The sequence below is a fragment of the Elephas maximus genome, chromosome 6 (genome assembly GCF_024166365.1).
Source record: "Elephas maximus indicus isolate mEleMax1 chromosome 6, mEleMax1 primary haplotype, whole genome shotgun sequence".
In the NCBI taxonomy this organism is placed as follows: Eukaryota; Metazoa; Chordata; class Mammalia; order Proboscidea; family Elephantidae; genus Elephas; species Elephas maximus.
The window spans coordinates 128,125,911-128,150,625 of NC_064824.1; the positions used below are offsets into that span (position 1 = coordinate 128,125,911).

General features: G+C 39.0%; 1 protein-coding gene across 1 annotated transcript in view; it reads left to right on the forward strand.

Moving 5' to 3' along the window:
- NYAP2 (neuronal tyrosine-phosphorylated phosphoinositide-3-kinase adaptor 2) overlaps positions 1-24,715 on the forward strand; it is a 311,110-nt gene that overhangs the window by 121,319 nt on the left and 165,076 nt on the right. Inside the window, exon 3 of the mRNA XM_049888849.1 lies at positions 7,300-7,601. Within this exon, the coding sequence (XP_049744806.1) occupies positions 7,300-7,601 (302 nt within the window). The remainder of the gene's footprint in view (positions 1-7,299; positions 7,602-24,715) is intronic.

Sequence of the window (24,715 nt, forward strand, 5' to 3'; positions counted from 1 at the left end):
GATTAAAAGTAGGAATTTTTGCTAAAATTATTGATTGTATTTTATTTATCAGGTGCTTATTATGCTAAGTGCTTCATATGTAATAGCTCCGGTAAACTTGACAGCAACTCAATGAGTCAAGTACTACTATTATCCCTATTTAACAGATAAAGAATGGTTCCCAAAAAGATTCAGTAGCTAAGTTTATGAAGGCATTAAATGATGGAACCAGGAGTAGAGCCAACAACTCAATGACAACAGAGCTCAAATGTCTGAGCATATCCACTAGCCAATATCATGTTTGTGCAAGAAGTTTAAAAATATTTTATCAATTACGTCTGGGAAAATATCCTTCCCTTTATTCAAACAATATTTTATTCTTCATGTTTTATGATAGAAAAGTAACCAACAGATAACTAAATCTTGCAACACTGTCTTCATTGTGTGAGAAAAAAAGCATACATATTTAAATTCAGGATTATGAAACTTGTTTTTATTTTTACAACGAGATGTGTCAGGCTTAATGTAGCTTGAGTGTTACAGTCTTATGGCAAAAAGACTGCTTTTTCAGCCCACGTAACTTTCACTTCATGCCAAGTTTTCCTACAGTGGAGCTGGTTTCTAACTCCCCAGGCACCATTTAAATGCTCAGAGTCTGAAGCAGGAAAATGCCCTATTTTCACAGGTATTTTTTTTTTTATTTCTGGAGTCTCACATTTGTTTTTAGACTTTCTTTTTCCTGCTTTTTTGGTTTCTGAATGCCATTGATTGTATGATTGTCCTCAAGTATGTCAGTTCAGGTTCTCCAGGAAGTAGAGACCAAGTTGAAGTTACAAGTGTAAGAGATTTATTGAGGGGAATGCCAGTCAGAGCTAAAGAGGGAGGGGTAGGAATCAGCAGGGAAAGTTCCCAGTGCAGGTCCAACACCTGCAAAAGCAGAAAGGAAGACTGAGCAGAGTTTTTAATGGCTGTAATCTTATGAAGTCCCTGGGTGGTGTAAACAGCTAATTGCTTGACTACTAACCAGGAGGCTGACAATTTGAACCCACCCAGAGGCACTTCAGAAGAAAGCCCTGATGATCTGCTTCTGAAATGTCAGTCTTAAAACCCTATGGAGCAGTCCTACTCTGCACACCTGGGGTCACCATGTGGCAGAATCAACACATTGGCACCTGGAGCATTGGGCATGTAGGGCATTCAAAGGCAGAAGTGGCTAGATTGGCCTTGATAGTTCACACTGTTGAGCCCATGCACAGCCTCCGTCTCTGCCACCATGGCCACTATTCATGTGCCCATAATGCTGGTTCTTGATGGCTGATGACAAAGGCTGACCGCCAGCTAATCGAGTCGTTCTATTTGGTTATTGTCTCTTCTATAGTGCATATTCTCTGGTGGACATTACACATCATACCTGCTTATATATGTTCATCCACGTGCCTCTATCCTAGACATTTTAGTCTCTGAATCCTCTAGCCCTTTTCCTTCAATGTCCCTGAAAAATTGTCCATATCATTTTGTTACTACCCATGAATCTGCATGTATTATTACCTCAGGCTACTTCATTTCACAAAGAGGATGCTCACCAGAAGCACTGCTCAAAGCTCCTCACATTGGGAAGATGTTTCCCTCCCCTTGGAATATAGCTTGCTAATTTTGGCTTGCATCATCCTTCAGCTTCTCTAATGGAACCCAACTTACAATGATAGCTGTGATCTGATGGAGAAACATTGGTTCACTTATGGTGGATGACATGTAGGCAAGGACTACATAGCATACTCTTGCCCTGTAGTATTTTTTAAGCTCAATCCTGGATGTACCATTTTCTTCTTTTAATGGATTGCTGCTAATACCTCCTGACTTTATTTCTTGGTGGGTCCAAAATAATCCAAAACGTGAAGAGTAGATCTGGACACATATCCCTTTGTATTGTATGGTCAGTGTTCTATCTATACCATGGCCAAGTTGTAGACCAGGGACTGCCTGGGAAGAGTGTGAGCTTGGCTAAAATATTGTGACAAATCCCAAAGACATTACACATAGCGGTTGTCAGCTAACTGCATTCCTCATGGCAAGTTCTCACTTGAAGGGACATTTGTGTCATATCTCCATAGCTGCCATACCAAGTAGGTGGTCCCTTATCTGTGAGAGGATTATACATATTGCCATGTGATTCATAGTACTTCCCGGTTGGAGAAGTTTACATTGCCAACTCATTGACATCAAGCTTGGTCATGAGACTAGCTTAAGTAATGGAATGTAAGTAAAAGATTGTATGCCATACCCAAGCGGATGCTTCAAGAGACATTGTGTGGTTCAGTCAGTGCTTTTATCTTTTTACCATTGCAACAACATATTCCAATAGGGGCTAGGTCCTAGACAGAAGAAGGCCATGGAACAGAGCCACAGCGAATGTTGATACACCTAAATAAGCACAATGTGAGTAATATATGAAAAAAAAAAAGAAATATATGAGTCTTTGCTGTTATAAATTAGTAAGAATTGAGGGTTGTGTATTACTGAAGATGATTTAATGGATCTGACTAACACATCGTATATGTGATATTGTGCCTGGTTTCTGGCAACTCTCCTTTGCTACATTTTAAGGTGTTTGTGTCTTTTTGTGTTTCTAATTATCCAGTATCTGCTCACTAATGGTTCTAATTCTTGTTCTTAATATCCTAGAGATTTTCAAAAAGTGTCTGTTTTAGCTGTATATGTATGTATATACATACTCATTGGCTACATCTACAGAGATTCTGATTCAATAGCTATAACTCAGTAGTTGTCCTTGGTATGGGGGCTATGAATCTGCATATTTAAAAAACTCCACAGGTTCCTAAACCAAATTTAGGGGCTAGAATTCTGTGTTCCACAATAGTCATTATATTTGGTTTAGACTAATAATCTTTTTTGGTCTCTTGTACCTAGATGTGCCATAACTTTTATTGCATATCCTTAGCCTTGCCTTGAATGTTCCCTTTATATCTAACTCATTATTAGCCCCATTCTTCATCATGAATACACAACCTGATGAAACTAACAGTGCACCTGAAACCTGCAGTTTTCTGAAGCATACATTGAATTTCTCTTTGGAAGAAGTGTTAGAGTGTGGTGTGTATATGTGTGTGTGTGTCTAAATGGACATGTATGAACAAAAGCACATAGAGTTAAATGAAAGCGTTTTATACTGAAAAACAATTTTGGAATGAAGCAGCAGAGCTAATTATCTGTCTAGGAAAAGGTGCAAGTCCTATTTAGGTCAGAAGTAACCAAGAAATTGATGACACAATTATTTCTAGTAACTCCCTCATAAATGTCTCTGTGCATTAACACATGCATAAATCTCCCCAGTTGGCTCTGCTACCGGGAATGAGATGACCTTCTAAATAAATCTTTAAAGTACCTTTTGCTCAGTGACGTAGCAATGCAAGCAAAAAAATGTGTGGTGATTCAAAGCTAGATGAAATAAAATATCTCATTTTCCATGAGAAAGACAAGGGCCACAATCATCACAGATTTAAGATAAACGTTTCCATACCCACAACTCGCTCTCGTACTTCTACCACCATGATTCTGCCTTCAATTCTCAATGATTTTTTTTTTTATATAAGCCACTCTCTTTGAAGAAGCTTCTTTGTCTATTTTTATTGTCTATTTGTCTATTTTTTTTGGTTGATGTCACTGAAAAAAGCACAGAAAATAAAATACGTGAAAACAATCACAGCCTTAGAATGCTGACTACTATGTTGTTTAAACCTCTGTTTGGCCATCGCCTCATTTCGCTCATGCTTCTGGCTCTCCATTGCTCTGGCTAGTGGATTGGGTTTCCAGCCATCTTTATTTTATTTTGCAAAGGTGGTGTAATTCGGTCTGAGTGTCAACTGAGGCTATTCAGAAACAAATGGAATTAATAATTATTTTTGACTGAATGATAAGTTATTATCTGAATTAAGTGCTGGAATCAGAGTCTCATGGTCTTATTGAATACTTCCTGGTTTTATCCACAACGTGCATACAACTGTTGTAAGCCTCCATCAGAAAACGGAAAAAGAAATCTCATTTCGTATCGCTGTTCCTACTGGAATTTTAAACTTATGACAAACATTATAGTGCTATGAAAAATACAATAAAGACAATCACAAAACGTTGCTTTTCACATTATATCACATTATGAAGGCAAAACCAACTAAAATTAAAGCTTAACGACAACATAAAAAGACCTAAATAAACCTATACGTCTAGAAAAGTAGATTCAACAAGCTTTCAAAATTCATTTACTCAAAGGTATTTTTTTTATGATTCATGCATGTCTAAGAAAATCAGTCAAATATTTTGTAACGTTGTTTCTTTTGTTTCCTGTATGAACTTCACAGATGGGGAAAACTCCAGCAAAGTCTTTTTAAAGGACTTTTAAAAATTCACATGCACGTGAATGTCCCTTTTCTTCATACAAGAGTCACCATTACTTAACAACATAAAGCCTGAAGAGTCATTCCCTATATGATTAGGTTGAACTTAAAAACAGAGGAATTTCTTATACTTAAAAAATTTTGAGTAAACTTTCTTATATAAATATTTAAAATAATAATAATATTAAGAACCTTAAATTTGGAAACTTCACGTATCCTGAATACTTTGAAGTGTTTAAAAGCATCTCAGGATCAGATGATCTTTTTACTGCACCTCTTTACTGGATGTTATTTTATGCTGAGACTAGTTTGTTATTAGGACAAAGTTTCTAACGTAACTGAAGGTTTGTTTAAAACTGAGATCAACAATTCACTCACCATTTTTTTCTCTCCCTTCCTTCCTTCTTTTCTTCCTTCTTTCCATCCTTCCTCCCTCCCCCCCTCCCCTTCCCTCCATCCTTCCTTCCTTCCTTCCTTCCTTCCTTCCTTCCTTCCTTCCTTCCTTCCTTCCTTCCTTCCTTCCTTCCTTCCTTCCTTCCTTCCTTCCTTCCTTCCTTCCTTCCTTCCTTCCTTCCTTCCTTCCTTCCTTCCTTCCTTCCTTCCTTCCTTCCCTCCTTCCTTCCCTCCTTCCCTTTTTTCCTGTGTTTTGTTGTTGCTGTTGTTAGCTGCCATGGAGTCACCCCCAACTCATGTTGACCCCATGCAAAATGGAACACAATGCTGCCCAGCCCTGTACCACGGCAATAATCTGATGTGGATCAGTCTGTTGTGATCCACAAGGATTTCACTGGCTGATTTTTGAACGTAGACTAACTCCCAGGGCTTTCCTCCTAGTCCACCTTATTCTGGAAACCATGCTAAAACCTGTTCAGCATCATGGTAACACACAAGCCCTCCACTGACAGGCTTGTATCTGGTAGCAGTACTTTGTTTTGTTTTATCTTGTTTTTTTCACAACATGTTTAACATATAAAAGTAGGGATGCTTTTTTTTTGTGCTTTAGATGATGGTTTACAGAACAAACTAGTTTCTCATCAAACAGTACATACATTGTTGTACGACATTAGTTAACAATCCCGCGACATGTCAACATTCTCCCTTCTCAACTCTGGGTTCCCTATTACCATATTTCCTGTTCCTTCCTGCCTTCCAGTCCGTACCCCAGGGCTGGTGCACCTCTTTAGTCTTGTTTTGTTTAATGGGCCTGTTCAATCTTTGGCTGAAGGGTGACCCTCAGGAGTAACCTCATTACTGAACTGAAAGCGTGTTTGGTGGCCATACTCTCAGGGTTTCTCCCATCTCTGTCAGGCCAGCAAGTCTGGTCATTCTTTTTGAGTTAGAATTTTGTTCTACATTTTTCTCCAGCTCTGTCTGGGACCCTCTATTGTAAACCCTGTCAAAGCAGTCAGTGATAGTAGTCGGGCACCATCTTATTGTTCTGGACTCAGTCTTATGGAGGCTGTGGTAGATGTGGTCCGTTAGTCCTTTGAACTAATCTTTCCGTTGTATCTTTAGCTTTCTTCATTACTCCTTGCTCCTGAAGGGGTAAGACCAGTGGAGTATCCTAGATGGCTGGTTACAGGCTTTTAAGACCGCAGATGTTACTCACCGAAGTAGAATGTAGAACATATTCTTTATAAACTATGTTATGCCAATTGAGCTAGATATTACCCAAGATCATGGTCCCCACAGCCCTCAGCCCACCAATTCAGTCTCTCAGGGAGTTTGGATGTGTGTTTTTATAGAACTACCATGACCTTGACTTGTACAGGTTGTACTGGCTTCCCCAGTATTGTGTACTGTCTTGCCCTTCACCAAAGTTTCCACTTATCTATTAAGTGTTTTTCCATCCCTACCCCTCCCCACCTCATAACCATCAAAGATTGTTTCTTTTTGTATGTAAACCTTTTCATGAGTATTTACAATAGTGGTATCATATAATACTTGTCCTTTTGGGTTTGGTTTTTGATTTGTGATTGACTTATTTTACTCAGCATAATGTCCTCCAGATTCATCTATGTTATGAGATCCTTCACAGATTCATCCTTATTCTTTATCGTTGCTTAATACTCCATTGTGTGTATGTATCACAGTTTGTCTATCGATTCCTCTGTTGATGGGCATCTAGGTTGTTTCCATCTTTTTGCTATTGTGAACAATGCTGCAGTGAACATGGGTGTGCATATGTCTGTCTGTGTGATGACTCTTGTTTCTCCAGGATATAGTCCTAGAAGTGGGATTGCTGGATCATATGGTGTATCTATTTCTAGCTTTCTAAGGAAGTGACATATCGTTTTCCAAAATGGTTGTATCATGTTGCATTCCCACCAGCAGTGTATCAGAGTTCTGATCTCTAAAAGTAGGGATGCTTTTGATGACATAGAAAAGAAGAACCTCAAGTGCTAATCACTTGACCTAAGTCATACATCAAAGGCTATCTATATATCATAGTCAAGGAATCCTTGTTTTCTTTTTAATCCACTGATGAGATTAACCTCGAAGTAAAGAAAAGACAATTTATTATGAAGTGTGCTGTACAGTGTTTTTTTCCTTTGGGATACTAATTTGGAAGTTCAAGCTATGTGGAAATAAGTGTTAGGATTTTTTATTATAATGCAATTGTATTTGCTTTTCCTTCCTTCTTTAATGCAAAAGTATTGACTATTATCATGATACTTGAAATTTTTTTAAAAGACAGCCTTTTTAAAGAGTGTATTTCTTTACCAGTCTAAAGTTAAAATTTGAAATTTCACCTATTATATGTATGTATATACATATACGTATGTGTACAGATATATGTATCTATGATCTCATAGATTCTGGCTCAATTTATCCTTGTGTCTTGTGTCTATGATCTCGTATATTCTGGCTCAATTTATCCTCATGAGTTTTGTGCTGCTTTCTTTTACAGCATAGGTGGAGACGTAGGGCGAGGCCACGAAGGGAGTTACGTGGGCAAACATTTCCGCATGGGATTCATGACAATGCCTGCTCCTCAGGACAGACTTCCCCATCCTTGCTCCAGTGGGTTTTCTGTGAGATCACAGTCCCTGCACTCAGTCGGAGGTACAGATGACGACAGCAGCTGTGGCTCCCGGAGACAGCCACCACCCAAACCCAAGCGGGACCCTAGCACCAAGCTGAGCACCTCATCAGAGACAGTCAACAGCACAGCAGCCTGTAAGGGTGGGAAAGCCCCTGAGAGAACTGAAGGTAAGATGTGCTATGCTCACTGAACCTAGAAGAGGACTTCAGATAACACATTCAGGCCCACATGCTAGGAAGCATCTGCTTTCCTTTCTGGGTCACATAATCCAGTCTCCACCATTCTGAAGTCCCAGAAAATAAGAATCCATGCAAAAGGTTATTTATTGATGTGTTATCAAATGACACTCAGAAGAATGTATTTAACTCGTATCATCAGAAAAGGAAGGCAATATGTGAGCTTTCCTACCCCCTTAAAGCTTCAAATCATTAGAAAATTGTTGTGTCTAAAAATACATCTAAAGTGTGCATTTCCTTCCTTTTATTAATATTGTTTGTATAATTATAAGGAGCTCTGGAGGCACAATCATTAAGCAGTCGGCTGCTAATTGAAAGGTTGGTAGTTCAAATCCACCCACTCTGTGGGAAAGACCTGGTGATTTGTTCCTATAAAGATGACAGCCTAGAAAACCCTACAGGACAGTTCTACTCTGTCACGTGGGGTCACTAGGAGTTGAAAGTGTTTAGACAGCACCTAACAACATTTGTGTGATTAGAAGAGCATTATGAGATTACTAGGGAAACATTTTAATGCAGGAAAACATAAAGAAGAAAAAAAGTGGTTCTTTTAGAGACAACCATTTGTTAACATTTTGGTATATTTCTTTCCAGTGAATATGGATTTATGCCTGAATGCATGTATGTTTGTAGTAGACACACATGTATGTGTGTCCATGCGTGTATATGATAAATATTTCAGCCTCCACTTTAATCTCTATCTCTGATTTCTACTTATACAAACATTATTGCTCAGCTATGAAATACAAGATGTGTCCAAGCCTCCTATGAATATAAATTAGGTCATGTTAACTCCTGATTTTACTGGCTCTTCAGCTTTTACTTGAATAAGTGAAGTTTTAACTTTCTCGAGTTATTCCTGAGAGATGGTTGGTGTGAGAGGGTTCTCAAATGATTTGGGCCCAAACAACTTAAGCCAAAAAACAAAAGCTTCAGTGCACATTGAATAATGCAAATCAATGCCTGGAGGTGGAGCTAATCCATCAGTTCCACAAGGAAAATCTCCACTTAGGCTCAGTTTTTCCTACCACATGTATGCAAGAATACACTGCACGCATGTGTATGTTTGGGGATATACATGTAAATAACAACTGTTAATGCCTAGTTACTAAATTATAATCACAGCGCATATAGTTTTGTGTTTTGTATTATTACTTACTGTATTATGACACTTTTCCATGGCATTCAGCATTTTTTCAAGAAGCAATATTTTTAAAGAGATTAGTGTACATCATTGCAATTTTATTTATCCTTTTGATGAATATTTAGGTTGACTCCAATTGGTTTTGCTGTAATGAATAGTCCTGTAATGAATTTTTGTGTGTGTGTATGTTTGTGTTTATATGTGTGTATCATGGGATCGCTATGAGCAGAACCAACTCAATGGCACCTAACAGCATCTTTGTGTAACTCTCTTTATTATTCCTCTGCCTTCTTAAAGTGTATTAGAAATGTGATCTTCTTTCTCAGGATTCAAGGTCATCAGTATGTCCTCCAATCTGTAACACAATGATGCTTGCAGAAACACTTTAGGTGTGTAGTTTATTAATACACTAAAAAGCCCTAGAGACTTGACCCTTGAACATTTTAAATCCTCTTCTTAGGTATCCTCCAAAATTGATACAGTATAGAGTTCATTTCTATTTATTGTTTCTGTCACCCCTCTCCTAATGCAGAAAACTCCATCATCAATTATATTAGATCGTTTGTAAATGGAGTTTACGGACTTAAAATGGTGATCTATAAATGAAGACAGTGGGCCTTAATGCAGCCTGGAAAGATTCAAGAATAAAGAATAAAAGAACCACAGGCAGGGGTGAGGAGATGTGAGACAGAAGAGGAGAAGCAGCCAATAAAGCATGGGTTATTAGGCAGTTTAATGGTGCTGTAAAAACTCCTGGAAACAGTGGAAATACACCCCGCAGTTTCCCTTTGGGCAGAGGTAGTTGGAGTCTTTATAGAGAAAGTCTGGGTAAAATATGAATATTGGTTCAGAGAAGAAAAGTATGGATGGTGATGCAAACCTCATTAAAATAGAAATGATGACCACTCAACTGAAATGCTTTGAGTAGCTAGCTTCTGAGGTCGAGCAGTTTCGTAATTCTCGTCAGACCCCTGCATGATCTCAGAATCTAGGATTCCAAATGGCTAGTTGTTAAACACAAGGTAGCACCTATATATATACATATATATATATTTTTTCCTTCTGGGAGGCAGAAGAGAGAAAGTGACTAAATTATAGCAGCAAAGATTTAAGGTAGACTTGAAAAACTACCTGATAGACAGTGAAAGTTGTTAATCACCAGGTCCAACTCTAACACTTCTTTGCAATAGGAGCCCTAAGGACAGATGGACAAGGTGTTGGTTGTGGTGAGTCTTGGCGGATGGTCAGTGGGTATGAGAAGCTGCTAGGATCTGGTACAGAAACGGTAGATTTCCATGGAAGGGCGATTCTCAATGCAAACTGCACTTCTTCTTCAGAGCACTCAATAAAAGGCAACTGTAAAATTGGACACACTCAAATGCCTGCTACCAAGTTATGACCTCATCAATACAGAATTAAATCAGGCCTCAGTTCAGAGTTGGGGAAAAAAAAAAAACTTTAGTCCAAATGCATGCATGTATCTGTGTGTACTCAAGCCAAAATGTTATAAATATGTAGATTGTTCTTTCACGAATTCTCAGTCCTTTATAATCATGAGTTAGCTGGAGTTCATTATAGAACAGTTTTTTTTTTTAATATAATATTCCTAGCTATCAAAATTACAACAAAGATAAAAAGTGACTTTCATAAATCTTAGTCTATCTTTTCTTTTTACGTTAAATGTCAGCAAAATCAAAATATTGATTCAGTGGCATTAGAATGATTTCCATGGTAACCAGTTTCTATTTAAGTAGAGGATTATGACTTCCCTGTGGATAAAAGTAAAAAAGAACTGGACTCGTAGCAAAATGGCTTTTCAGAGTAGGGGAAAGAAAAAAGTAGCTTAATGATGAACAGACAAAAAAAGGTCACATACAAAGAAAAGTATAATTTAGTTCTAAAAATTATAATTGTGTCACATAGAAAAATATGCATTTAATTTTCCATTTTAGGATCTTCTACAATAGTAATACCTTTTTAAAAAGCATTTATACAGTGGAAAACATAAACTGGTGATAAGTATAACTTATTATTTATAAATATTTTAATAATTCCTTTCTACTGCCTCAGTGTGGTTCCTGCTTATTTTGAGGAAAGATTAGATGAAGTGAAGGGAGATAACCAGAAAGAATGAGAGGCCTTCCAGGCTGTTTCATATGTGATCCAGATAAGGCAGGGACTGTAAAACTTTACTGAGGAGAAAGCAGCAAACTGTGGGCCTCTCACCCCCATCTCTCAGGTAAACACGTACCCCGCTCCTCAGCCATGTCATCATTAGAGAAGATGTCAGAAGGGCACAGTCAGAAGAGTTGTTGTAGGGTGATGTCATGTCAGTTTCGACTCATAATGACCCCATGCAACAGAGGAGAACTGTCCCTTGGGTCTTCTTGGCCGAAAATTTCGTAGGAGCTGATCGCCAGGCCTTTCTCCTATGGAGCCTCTGGGTGGGTTCAAATTGCCAACCTTTCGATCGGCAGCCAAGTACTTAACCATTGCACCACCCAAGGCTCCATAGTCAGAAGAGACTCTACTTTAGAATTAAAAAAAAAAAAAAAAGTGTTTGACTTGACAAGCAAACGTTGACTTTAAGCAATTACCCACAGTATATGAAACTGTAAAATGGGGTAATTTTTGAGAGTTTCCTGCCTCCCTCACAACCTGTAACAATCCAGTGGGCTAAGGCCAATGATGGTACCTGGTAAAAAGAAATTTCTATACAAACAAAAATTAATACCATTTTAAATGTGTTGTTAAAAAATAAGAAAGTTCATTGTTATTGAGTCAATTCCAACTCATAGTGACCCTATAGGACAAAGTAGAACAGCCCCATAGGGTTCCTGAGGCTGTAATCTTTACAGAAGCAAATTGCCACATCTGTCTCTCATGGAGTGGCTGGTGGGTTTGAACTGTTGACCACTAGGTTAGCAGTTAAGTGACTTTAAGCAAAGTGGTTACGACCCATTCATTGACATATTTTTTTCAAAACCTGTTTCTCTACAAATTTGTCAGAATGTCAGCCTCTATTCCTATTTGTCTGAACAACACAAATTTTTGATTTAGTGCAGCACATATAATGAAACATGTAAGAAAGGCCATAAGCATGTTAGAGGCTTCAAAATATTTAGAAAATAACTCAAATAGGATAATGTTTCACAATTGCAATAATCTTATCATGAGGTGAATATAATATTTTGTATAATGAGGGGAAACATGTTTTTATTAACCTTCAGGTGCCTCTAAATCTTAGGGTCCTTTAAAAAAAAAATCTAAGTGTTCTTAACTCTGCCTTGGAATAATTTTCAATCTTTAATTTATGATATAGTTTCATGACTGTCTCATTACAAAATAATGAGGAAATACATTTAAATTATGATAGTTTTCCTGGTTTCTGATTTTATCTTGTAGAGAATATCTACTGTAGCCATGTTTTCTGAACCTAAATTGGAAGACCTCCTTCAGTATTTGGAATCACGGTTGTCCGGAACCAGTCAAAGGCTAAGTTCATTAAAAGGTCACTGCCATAGAAACAAAAATAAAAATTCCCTGTACTCGCCATCTCAAAGGTCACAAAAAAGGAAGTTGGAGCCATTGATAATGTTGTTTGTTTTACCTCCATTTATTAAGCAAATTATTTGAGCATCTATCAGATTGTGCTTGGCACTGGAGATTCCATGGTGAGCAGAGGAGTAGTGATTCTGTCCCTGATGGAGCTTCCATTCAATTTTCTTCCAGCTTTCCAACTCAGCCCATTTTACTTTATCCAGATCACAGTGCTCAAATCAAACACTGATTTAAAGGGATCATTTCTAGAAGGCAGAAAATCTAGCATGTCAACCATGTGAGTTTCTCCTATGTAATTAGTTGTTTAATGACAGAAATTTCAACAAACGGATGCAACACTGGAAGTGCTCACTTGTCTATGCCAAGAAATTTAGGGATCATAAACATTATGGATAGCATTGCAAAGAATGGGAATTCCAGAACACTTCATTGTGCCCGTGTGGGACCTATACATAGACTAAGAGGCAATTGTTTGCACAGAACAAGAGACTAAGAGGCAATTGTTTGCACAGAACAAGGGGATACTACATGGTTTAAAATCAGGAAAAGTGTGCGTCAGGGTTGTATCCTTTCACTATACTTATTCAATCTGAGTGCTGAGCAAATAATATGAGAAGCTGGGCTATATGAAGAAGAACAGGGCATCAGGATTGGGGGAAGACTCATTAACAATCTGAGATATGAAGATCACACAACCTTGCTTGCTGAAAGTGAAGAGGACTTGAAGCACTTACACTGATGAAGATCAATTACTACGGCCTTCGGTACGAATTATTCCTCAACTTAAAGAAAACAAAAATCCTCACAACTGGATCAATAAAAAACCCAGTGCTGTCAAGTCGATTCTGACTCATGGCGACCCTATAAGACAGAGTAGAACTGCCCCATAGAGTTTCCAAGGAGCACCTGGCAGATTTGAACTGCCCATCCTTTGGTTAGTATCTGTAGCACTTAACCACTACACCACCAGGTTTTCCAACTAGATCAATAGGCAACATCACTATAAAGGGAGAAAATGTTGAAGTTGTCAAGGCTTTCATTTTACATGGATCCACAATCAATGCCCACTGAAGCAGCAGTCAAGAAATCAAATGGCATATTGCACTGGGTAAATCTGCTGCAAAAGACCCCTTTAAAATGTTAAAAAGCAAAGATGTTACCTTGAGGACTAAGGTGTGCCTGACCCAAGCTATGGTATTTTTAATCACCTCACATGCATGTGAAAACTGGACAATGAATAAAGAAGATGGAAGAAGAATTGATGCCTTTGAGTTTTGGTGTTGGAGAAGAATATTGACTGTACCATGGGCTGTCAGAGAATGAACAAATTTGTCTTGGAAGAAGTACAGCCAGAATGTTCCTGAGAAGTGAGAATGGAGGTACTCTCTCACATACTTTGGACATGTTATCAGGAGGGACTAGTCCCTGGAGAAAGACATCATGCTTGGTAGAGTAGTGGGTCACTAAAAGACAGGAGGGCCCTCAATGAAATAGTTTGACACAGTGGCTGCAACAATGGGCTCAAACATAGCAATGACTGTGAGGGTGCCGCAGGACCAGGCAGTGTTTTTTTATGTTGCATATAGGGTTGCTATGAGTCAGAATTAACTCAACAGCACCTATAACAACAACAACAATGGAAGAAATAGTTTAACACATTTGAATAATATGGGTTTTCCTACAAAATAATGTCTGCTGCTCTTTGGCTATTTGGAGTTGACAATGTAATGTTGCCTGAATTTGATTTTCTACCAATGCAAAGCTTCAAAAAAGCAATCTATGGGCGTTTGAGGAGTGGAGGGGAAACAAGTTGAGTGTGCTTGTTACATTGGGGAGCATAAAGATTTCCCATGTCAGAGCCCCAGTTTGGGGACCTAAATCAGTACCAGTCAGGGCCAGCCACGCACATAATTTTGCTTCTCAGTTACCAGTCCAGATCACTGACATTTTTAAGGTGCTCATAAAATTTTGATGATGACTATTTTTTATGGTTCACCATGGCGTAGTGAGAAACTATGAGTTTTAGAGACAGAAAGACCTTGGTTTATTATTAGTGCTGGTAACATTTAGCGCTCTCACTCTCAGCCTCAGTTCCCTCATCTGTAAAATGGAAATAGTAATATGTACCTTATGTTCAGGCAGAAGTCTGAGCTGGCTCCCATGATCCCTCATTCCTTGGTGTACTTGCCCTGTATACACCCCGAGGCTGACATGTTGCTGCTGGACTAAAGATGGAGGGGAACACATCGCAAGAGATGTGGGAAGCCTATAACAGCTGAGAACAGCCCTTGGTTAACAGCCAGCAAGGAAATAGGGACCTGGATCCTACAATCATAAGAAACTGAATTCTTCCAACAACAAATAGCTAGAAGTGGATTTTCCTTCACCAGATGAGGACTCACCTTGGCCAGCACCTTGATTTCAGTCATGTAATATACCCTGAGCAGGGAGCCCAGCCATGCTGTGCCCAGACTTCTGACCTACAGAGCTATGAGCTAATAAAGAGGTGCTGTTTTAAGTTACTAAGTTTGTGGTCACTCGTTATATGGCACTAGAAAACCAATTCATCTTAGAAAGCTGTTTAAGTAGAGTACGTAAAATAAAGTACGTAGTTTAATGCCTGACCAATAGCTAGTACTCAGTAACCTTGCTTCTCTCCCTCTATCAGTGTTTCTTTTTTTTTTTTTTTTAATAATATCTTATTGTGTTTTGGGTGAAGTTTTACACAGCAGTTTAGGTTTCCATTCAACAATTTCCACACAAGTTGTTCAGTGACATTGGTTACATTCTTCACAATGTGTAAACATTCTCCTTATTTCCACTCTGGTTGTTTTGTCTCCATTAATCAAGCTTCCCTGCCCTCTCACATTCTCATCTTTGTTTTAAAGTAACTAGTCTCATAGGTAAAATTTTTAAAGCAGCACATTAGTTACGGGTGATATTCATTATTTTTTGTGCCAATTTGTTATTTAGGCCCCTACGAGGTGACCTCAGGAGTTAGTTTCAGTTTAAAGTTTCAAGAGTATCTCAGGGCAATAGTCTCTGGGAATCCTCCAGTCTCAACCAGTGTCCAGTAGATTTGGTTTCTTTCTTATTTATTCATTTGAGGAATTTGAGGTTCTGGTTCCCATTTTTTTCCCATTCTACTAAGGTCTATCTATTTTGGCCCCGATCAGAATTGACTCAGTGGGTTTTTTTTTTAGAATGGTAGTGGTAGCCAGGCACCATCTAGATCTTCTAGTTTCAGGGTAAATGAAGCAAAGGTTTGTGTAGGCTATTTGTCCTATAGACTAGTTTCTTCCTTGAGTCTTTGGCTTCCTTCTGTCTCTTTTGCTCTGGATGAGTAGTTCTATCATTGTTTCTTGTTTTCTCAGATAGTGCAGAGCAGTTAAGACAACAGCAGTTTTTTCCCAAATTTCCCTTGCCAGATCTTGAAAATAAATGAGATGGTACAACTTCAGGCAATACTGGTATACTAGGTATCTTGAGTATTTCCTTCACTTTTTATGAATTTGTTTAAAGACAGTTTTTATTCTTTTCTAGAGGGGAGTCCTCTCCCACCAACAGTTTCCATTCCTTCAAAAGGATCAGCAATGACTTTTCTGGTGGCTTTATGACTGGCTCATCCAAATGACTGAGACTTGACTGCTTAATGCCTCTTTTTACATACCAAGTGCCACTCGTATTCCATGGTGTGCTCCCAAGAAGTGCTCAAAACCCTGTTCAACACCATACTAAAGAAACACAAAGAAAGGGGAAAACAACTTCTTGAAATCTTTATCATTTTTTACATAGAAAAATGCTCTAGTATGTTGTTATAGATTGAATGGTGTCTTAGTTATCTAGTGCTGCTGTAGTAGACATACCACAAGTGGATGACTTGAACAAACAGAAATTTATTCTCTCACAGTCTAGTAGCTAGTAGTCCAAATTCGGGGTGTCAGCCCCAGGGAAAGGCTTTCTCTCTATTGGCTCTGGAGAAAGGTCCTTGTCATCAGTCTTCTCCTGGACTAGGAGCTTCTCATCGCAGGGACCCTGGGTCCAAAGAACGTGCTCTTCTCCTGGCGCAACTTTCTTGGCCATATGAGGTCCCCCGCTCTCTGCTTGCTTTCCTTTCCTTTTATCTCTTGTAAGATAAAACGTGATGTAGGCCATACCCCAGGGAAACTCCTTTTATACTGTATCAGAGATGTAACCTGAGTAAGGGTATTACATCCTACCCTAATCCTCTTTAACATAATCTAATCTTGCCTCATTAACCACAAGCAGAGATTAGAGTTTATAAAACTTAGGAAAATTACATTAATCACAAAATGGAGGACAACTATACAATACTGGGAATCATTGCCTAACCAAGTTGACACATATTTTGGGGGGAAACAATTCAATCTATAACAAATGGTGTCCCCAGAAAAATATGTTGAGGTCCTAACTCCCATATCTGTGAATGTGAACTTGTTTGGAAACAGGGTATTTGAAGATATTATTAGTTAACATGAGGTCATATTCATACCAGAGTAGGGTGGGTCCTATTCCCATATAAGTGGTATCCTTATAAAAAAGGAAAAGAAACAGAGAGAGAGACTCAGGGAGTAGAAAGCCATGTGAAGACGCACCAATAAGCCAAGGAACGCCAAGAAACACTTGGGGCTACCAGAAGCTGGAAGTGACAAAGAAAGATCTTCTCCTAGAGGAATAGAGAGAACATGGCCCTAGCCTCCAGAACTGTGAGACAACACATTTCTGTTTTTTAAAGCCACCCATGATGTATATTTTGTCACAGTAGCCCTAAGAGACTAAGGCATGTATATTCTTGTTCATTTCATGAGGATGAGATGCAGGAGATTACCATCAAAGGCCCACATCTCTGAATTTCTCTTGCCAGGTTGACAGAATCTGAAGCTGCTCGGTGCCCTAGTATAACTCATCTGTCAGACCAGGCATTGCTCAAACGGAGATAGAGTTGTACATCTACAGTGTGTGAATGTTTCTACATGCACCCTGGGGCCCATGACTGAAACAATTTACAAGTCAAATAAGCACGCAGAACATCTTTCTCTCAGTCCTTTCTGTAGTTATTGATTCCAGTCCACAGAACTACCGTGCCCCTTCAGTGGTCTCACACAACATCCTTTTATTAAGAGTCTGGCATTGACCTCTTTTGTCCCAGAGTCTTAGCCTCTGTATTAGTTTCCTGGGGCTGCCATAACAAAGTGCTACAAACTAAATGACTTAAAACCTCAGATATCTATTCTCTCACAGTTCCAGAAGCTAGAAGTCTAAAAGGAAGGTATGGTCAGGGTGGGTCCTTCTGATGGCTCTGAGGGAAAATTTGTTCCATGCCTCCTCCTAGCTTCTGGTGCTTGTCGGCAAATCCTTGGCACTCCTTGGCTTTCAGGTGCATCACTCCAGTCTCTGCCTCTGTCTTCATATGGCCTTATACGAAACCAGTCATTCACTTTAGGGCCTGACCTCATCTTACTTAACTTTTAGAGTATGACCTCATCTTAACTCAAAATTATAGCTACAAAGACCCTATTTTCAAATAAAGTCACATTTTTAGGTTCTAAGTGCACACGAATTTTGGGGGATAAAATAGCCCTGGTGGTACAATGGTTAAGCACTTGGCTGTTAACTGAAAGGTTGGTGGTCTGAACTGACTCGTAACTCTGTGGGAGAAAAAAACCTGTCAATCTGTTCCTATAAAAGATCACAGCCTAGAAAACCCTGTGGGGTAGTTCTATTTTGTCTTATAGGGTCACCATGAGTCAGAATCTACTGGACAGCATACAACAACAATATTCTCCCCATTACAGACTTATAAGAGTATTTTTGTCCATGTTGTTGGGAAAGATGGTTTGTCCATAAAAGGCCTATAAACACAAAGTTCCTGAGTGTCTACTGTGTTCAGGATGTTGAGTCTGAGGGTGTAGGTGTGTACTACTGTCCTACTGATGCTTAACAAATTACTACAAACTTAACAGGAAACCCTGGTGGCCTAGGAAACCCTTGTGGCATAGTGGTTAAGTGCTACGGCTGCTAACCAAGAGGTCAGCAGTTCAAATCTGCCAGGCACTCTTTGGAAACCCTATGGGGCAGTTCTTCTCTGTCCTATAGGGTCGCTATGAGTCAGAATTGACTTGACGGCAGTGGGTTTGGTTTTTGGTAGCAGCTTAAAGCAATACACATTTATTATCTCTCAGTTTATGTGGGTCAGGAATCTGTGTAGTGTCTCACAAGGCTGCAATGCAGGTGCCGTCCAGATCTGGGGTCTCACCTAAGGGCTGGGATCCTCTTCTACATTGTTGGTAGAATGCATTTCCTCGCAGCTGTAGAACTCATGGTGGCTTGCTTCTTCAAGGACAGCAAGAGAGTCACAGTTTGATTCTCTGTCCTCAGAGCAGCCCTAGATCTTCTTTTAAAAGGCTCACTTAAACAGGTCAGGCCTCCCCTCATAATCTCCCTTTGGATTGACTTCGAGTCAAGTGATAAGGGACCTCAATTACAACTGCAAAATCCCTTTACCCTTTCTATATAACTTAGCCATGGAACAGAAATCCCATTGTATTCAGCCTTGCTTGCATTCTCTATATACACCAAAACCAAAAACCCACTGCCATCAAGTCGATTCGACTCATCATGACCCTATAGGACAGGGTAGAACTGGTCCATAGGGTTTCCAAGGAGCGTCTGATGGATTCAAATTGCCAACCTTTTCATTAATAGCCAAACGCTTAACCACTGTACCACCAGGTCCATATATACCCCAGAGGGTGGGAATCTTATGGACCAGGTTAGAATTCTACCTACATAGGGTAATACAAAGGAAAATAGTTATATATTGCTTTCTTAGAGACTAACAAACTTCAGAATTAAACTTATGGAATGTTAATTAGTGATGTAAGAAACAAAACACCTCAATACAGTAATAGAAAGATCACAAGAAAATATCTAGATAATTGCTAATTAAATAATATATAATTCCCCCTTCATATTTCACTATTTGTCTTTCTTTTTTCCCTTATGATGGAAGCCATCCCTGCTGCATAAAGTCTAGGTTATTTTATTGAGTTAAGAGTGAGAAAATCACACTTCTTTTGGCTTCAGCCCTCTCTGGAAGACATGAGACAATACACTACACAACCCAGGACACATCAGCCCAAAGAATTTCTAGAACATGAAGATCTAAGTAAAATATTAATTCACATCAAAATGGTAGAAATATTAAAATCATAGAGTACATATATGTCAATCTCTTTGATCCTGACAGCCCATTATCCTAGTTGTTGATCTTTCTCATTAAATCAGTGTGCTAGTTGGACCCAAGATTCCTGAGTGGAACTAGATGGTGCCTGGCTACAACTGATGACAGCGTGACAGGGAACACAACAGAGTACCCCTGAGGGAACAGGAACGCAGTGGGATGCACACCTCAAATTCTCGTAAAATGACCAGACTTAATGGTCTGACTGAGACTAGAAGGACCCTGGAGGTCATGGTCCCCAGACCTTCTGTTAGCCCAGGACAGGAACCATTTCCGAAGCCAACTCTTCAGACAGAGATTGGACAGGACTATAGGATAGAAAAATGACACTGGTGAAGAGTGAGCTTCTTGGATCAAGTAGACACATGAGACTATGTGGGCAGCTCCCGTCTGGAAGGGAGATGGGAAGGCAGAGGGGCTCAGAAGCTGGCTGAATGGACACAAAAATAGAGAGTGGAGAAAAGGAGTGTGTGCTGTCTCAATGGGGGGAGAGCAACTAAGCATATAGCAAGGTGTTTATAAATTTTTGTATGAGAGACTGACTTGATTTGTAAACTTTCACTTAAAGCACAATAAAAATTAAAAAAAAAAAAAATCCCTGCGTGGCACAAATGGTTTAGACTCAAGTCTTAACCTAAAGGTTGGCAGTTCAAATCCATCCAGCAGCATCGTGAAAGAAAGGCCTGGAGATCTGCTTCTGTAAAGATTACAGCCAAGAAAACCCTATGAAGCAGTTCTACTCTGTAACATATGGAGTTTCCATGAATGGGAATTAACTTGACAGCAAAAGGTTTGGTTAGCTTTTGTTTGTTTGTTTGTTTGTTTGTTTTATTAGTTTGACCTAGAGCAGCTACTTGTCCCCTAAAATACCAAATGAAAGAGAGACAGATAATGTATAGAATCCTTGGAACAGCCAAGCTGCTCCCTAGTTGCTTGCCATGTGGATTTCTCCAGAATCCCAGCATTACAAAAATTTGCAGTGGTAATTAATTTATGCTATGTACCTTCCTGACACCTCCCTGCCTGTTTGGTAACATTCTGATGACAAATAAATATAAGACTGCATATTCCCAAGTTATAAAAGAATCTCTAAAATTGCCACAACTAATAATGAGTAATGGACATTACTCCAATAATGAGTAAATGGATATCAGAAAACATACGTTCTTGAATATAGAAAGGCAGTCAGACTATTCAATGTAGCCCTCATTGCAACTTTTCCCATAATCTGTGCTTTTGTATGGATTTATCTCTTCTTGGTTAAGAGCTCGGCTGCTAACCAAAAGTCGGCAGTTCAAACCCACCAGCTGCTCCTTGGAAACACTTTGGGGCCATTCTACTCTGTCCTATAGGGTCACTATGAGTCAGAATCCACTCAACAGCAATGGGTTTTTTTGATTTTGCATTTATACTAAAGCATTAGGGAGTAAAGTAATAAATTATTAAACTACTAATTACTAAGATTTCATAAGGAAAATGGAGGAAAGGAGTTCGCAGCATGTCTCCCTTAAATAATCCTTAAATAATGTTAAATAATCCCTTAAATAATCTTCTCTTTGACTTCTTCTCCATGAAGCCCTCACCTCTATTTCCCTAGAGCCTTCAGTCTGGCTCCTACATCTTAAAGATAACTGAGAGCACCATCCTTAGAAAGCAGTTTAGGGCTTCTCTGTCCTTACATAAGCATGTTGTCTGAAAGTTAACCTGACCCCATCACAATCTTTCCAACCATGGTTGTCTTAGCTATCTCATACTGTTATAACAAATACCACAAGTGAAGGGCTTTAACAAACAGAATTGTATTTTCTCACAGTTCAGGAGGCTAGAAGTCCAGAGTGCCAGCTCTAGAGGACTTCCTCTCTCTCTTGGCTCTGGGGGAAGGTCCTTGTCTCTTCAGCTTCTGTTTCCTGGTTCCTTGGAGATCTTCTTGTGGCTTGGCATCTATCTTCTCCTGTCTCTGCTTGCTCACTTGCTTGTTCCATCTCTTTTATATCTCAAAAGAGATTGACTCAAGATAATGTTGCCTCATTAACATAACAAAGATAATGCATTCCCAAATGGGATTAAATGCATAGGCAGAGAAGTTAGGATTTTTTTTTTTTTTTTTTTTGTGGGGCCACAATTCATTCCATAACAACAGTCAACGTCTTCCTGAGAGTATCTCTGATACACATGATTTTTTTTTCCGTTTTATTTCACAAAGTATATGCTACTTTTTACCAAAGAGTTAAAACGTACCTTTTGTTTTAAGAGAATAGCCTCATTTCCTGTGTATTGATCATTTCTACCTCATAAATTTAACAACAATGGAAAGGACTCTTCGTAAAGGGTGAACTTCCTCAAAGTCATGTTGGAAATGGAATTAGCTCATTTCAGACTGAATCCTTAACCTGGTGGCCCCTGTAGCCATCGTCTTGTAGCTCTACTTTCCTGTTCAGCGGACTTCTAAAAGGCCTTCTGTACTTGCTTCCTTCACCACCTCACTCTTGTTTGTTCCAGACCCACAATTTATTGCTACCTGACTCTGCTCTCACCCAGCCACTGAATCTAATTTCACGAAAGTCATAGATGACCTCTTGGTTCCCATCTCAATGACATCTGTCTAGCCCTATTTTTTGTTACTTCTCCTCAGCATTTTAAACTACTGTTAATCTCCACATTTCTCAAAATCTTTGTTTCCCATGCACTGCATTCTGTTTTTCTTCCTCTGACTTCTCGTAAGTTTCTTTTGATGGTATCTGTTCTTCTGTATAATTCTTAAATGATGATGTCTCTGGGCTCTGGCCTTGGCATTTTTATCTTCTATTTTAATGTTTTTGAATGGCTATTGATGAATTATATATACTCTCCAAATGTTTGACTGGATGTCTGGATCTACAAATATTAGTACGTATCACACCAAATCTTCAAACTCATCATATCCACAGTGAACCAATCATTTCCTCCATGTTTCCTATCTTGACACCCAGGAAAGAAATGTAAAAGCCTTAACAGATTTTTCTCCTTACCTTGCCCTTGGCATCTAATCAATTATCAAGTCTAGCCAGTTCTGCTCCTCACACCCCTCATGTCTGAACTTCTCTATCTATTTTCACTTTTACTCTTCAATCTCAGTCCATCATCATTTATCATCTGGGTAATTACATGGACACTGAACTAGCCTTCTTTCCTGCAGACTTACCTTCTCAGATCCAACCTTCATATGACTTTAGACAGGATTTTCTCACATACACATCCAGCGTGCCACTAGTCTGTTCATGATGTCAATTTTCTCACATGCAAGACCAGTCATGCACTATTTTACCAATCATGCACTATTTTGCACAAGATTCCATCTTGTCATGTCGATGTTCTGCTATCGATCATTAACCTGGTAGAAGCAAAATTCTTTGGCATGACCTTCATCACCCGACACCTGCCTGACCACAAAGCCACACCTCCTGCCACTGTTGCCTCTCACAGAAGTCCCAAGCCATGTAATTTTCTCTGAGCAAGCCAAGCTTGTTCCTACCTTTGTGTCTTTGCACGGACAAGTCACTCTTTCTGGAATACCTTCTCCAATTCCATTTCCATGGCAAATTCTCACTCATCCTTCATGAAGGTCAACTGCTACCTTCTCCGTGATAACATACTTAAGCCCATTTTTCTATGATTTGACTGTACTTTGTATATAACTATTATATCTGTTTTATTTTTTATTCAAATTATTTGCCTACCTGTTTGCGTCCTAATGAATCTAAGCACTCCTTGGAGACACAGACCTTGAAGACATGCTTAGCACAGAGGAGGGTTTATTAGGTCGTGTTGAATGGGAAACTTTTGAAAAAGAATAGCTTCTAAAGGGTCTTCTGTGCTTGCTTGCCCCACTGATAATAGCACTTGAGTAACGGGCTATTTCATAAATTACTCTTCCAGGGGACTAATTGCTATGAAAAGAGTTAATGCACTTTCAGGAATGCTTAATGTAGATTTAGAAAGAAGCTCAGGCATTTGGAGAGCTTGGAAGAAAAACACCATGATTCACGATCCTTAGAGAACAAATGCATTGCCCCTCCATCTATCACTTCAGTTCCAGCTTTGTGTACAACATGGTAACCATTCTGAATGATTTAAACAATGAGATTGTTTTGCTTGCTCTTAGCTTTGTAAAACCTTGTATTTCTTCTGTTGCTTTGCAGTTCAGAATCCCAATAGGTACACAAATTAATTATGGGGAATAGTAAAGCATACTGTTGACAGGCCGTAATGTGTTATTGGCACCATGTACTTTTTAGTTTATCTTCTTGTTATAAATCAAAGAATGTTCAACTTGTACCATTCAGATAAGATGGGGAAAAAAATAAGTTTCTCAATTAAGATGCAGAAGAGATTTAAGCTTTCTTTTCCTGAAATGACTTTTGGAAGTTAGTTTTAACCTTTCCAATGCTTACATGTCTCAGGGTGTCCTTTTGTCATTGCCATGTTGTTTCCTCAGATGCCAGGTATATTCTCCCAGATTAATTTTGTTTCTCCACCCTATGGGCGTCCAGCTTCCAAGCAGTTCTTCTCTCTACTTCAGAGAAGAGAACATAAAGCCATCGTTTAATGCAGAGTGATTGCATGTCTGCATAAATCTTGCCTTTAATTGACCTCAGCAAAGCATGAGCTTATTGCAGACAGAATGGTTTGATTTTATGGCCCTGTGCCTATGCTGAGGGTTTCTTTCTGTGTCTTTCTGTGATTTTTTTTTTTAATTAAATGGAAGGCAGTGCTTTATAAAAGACAAGTCATTGTTTGTTTTGTTTTTGCTATTAACATGTATTAACTTCACTATATGAAGCAGAACATGGTAACATATCACCCTTTGGAAACCTCTGTTTTCTGATATTTCATCTAACCAGAATAGCAGGCAGTTAAAAAAAATAAAGAGGTTGAAGAAGCCAACCTTCCTCTCCTTGAACTAAGGCTCCTGAATTTTACTGTCAGTTGCAGCTTTGCTTTTCTTCTTTTATTTAGTACAGATTTGTTTTCACTTATCCAACCCCATAGCATATTTGAGATAATGAGTAAGCATGGGAAAAAGGGAAAGCAAGGAAT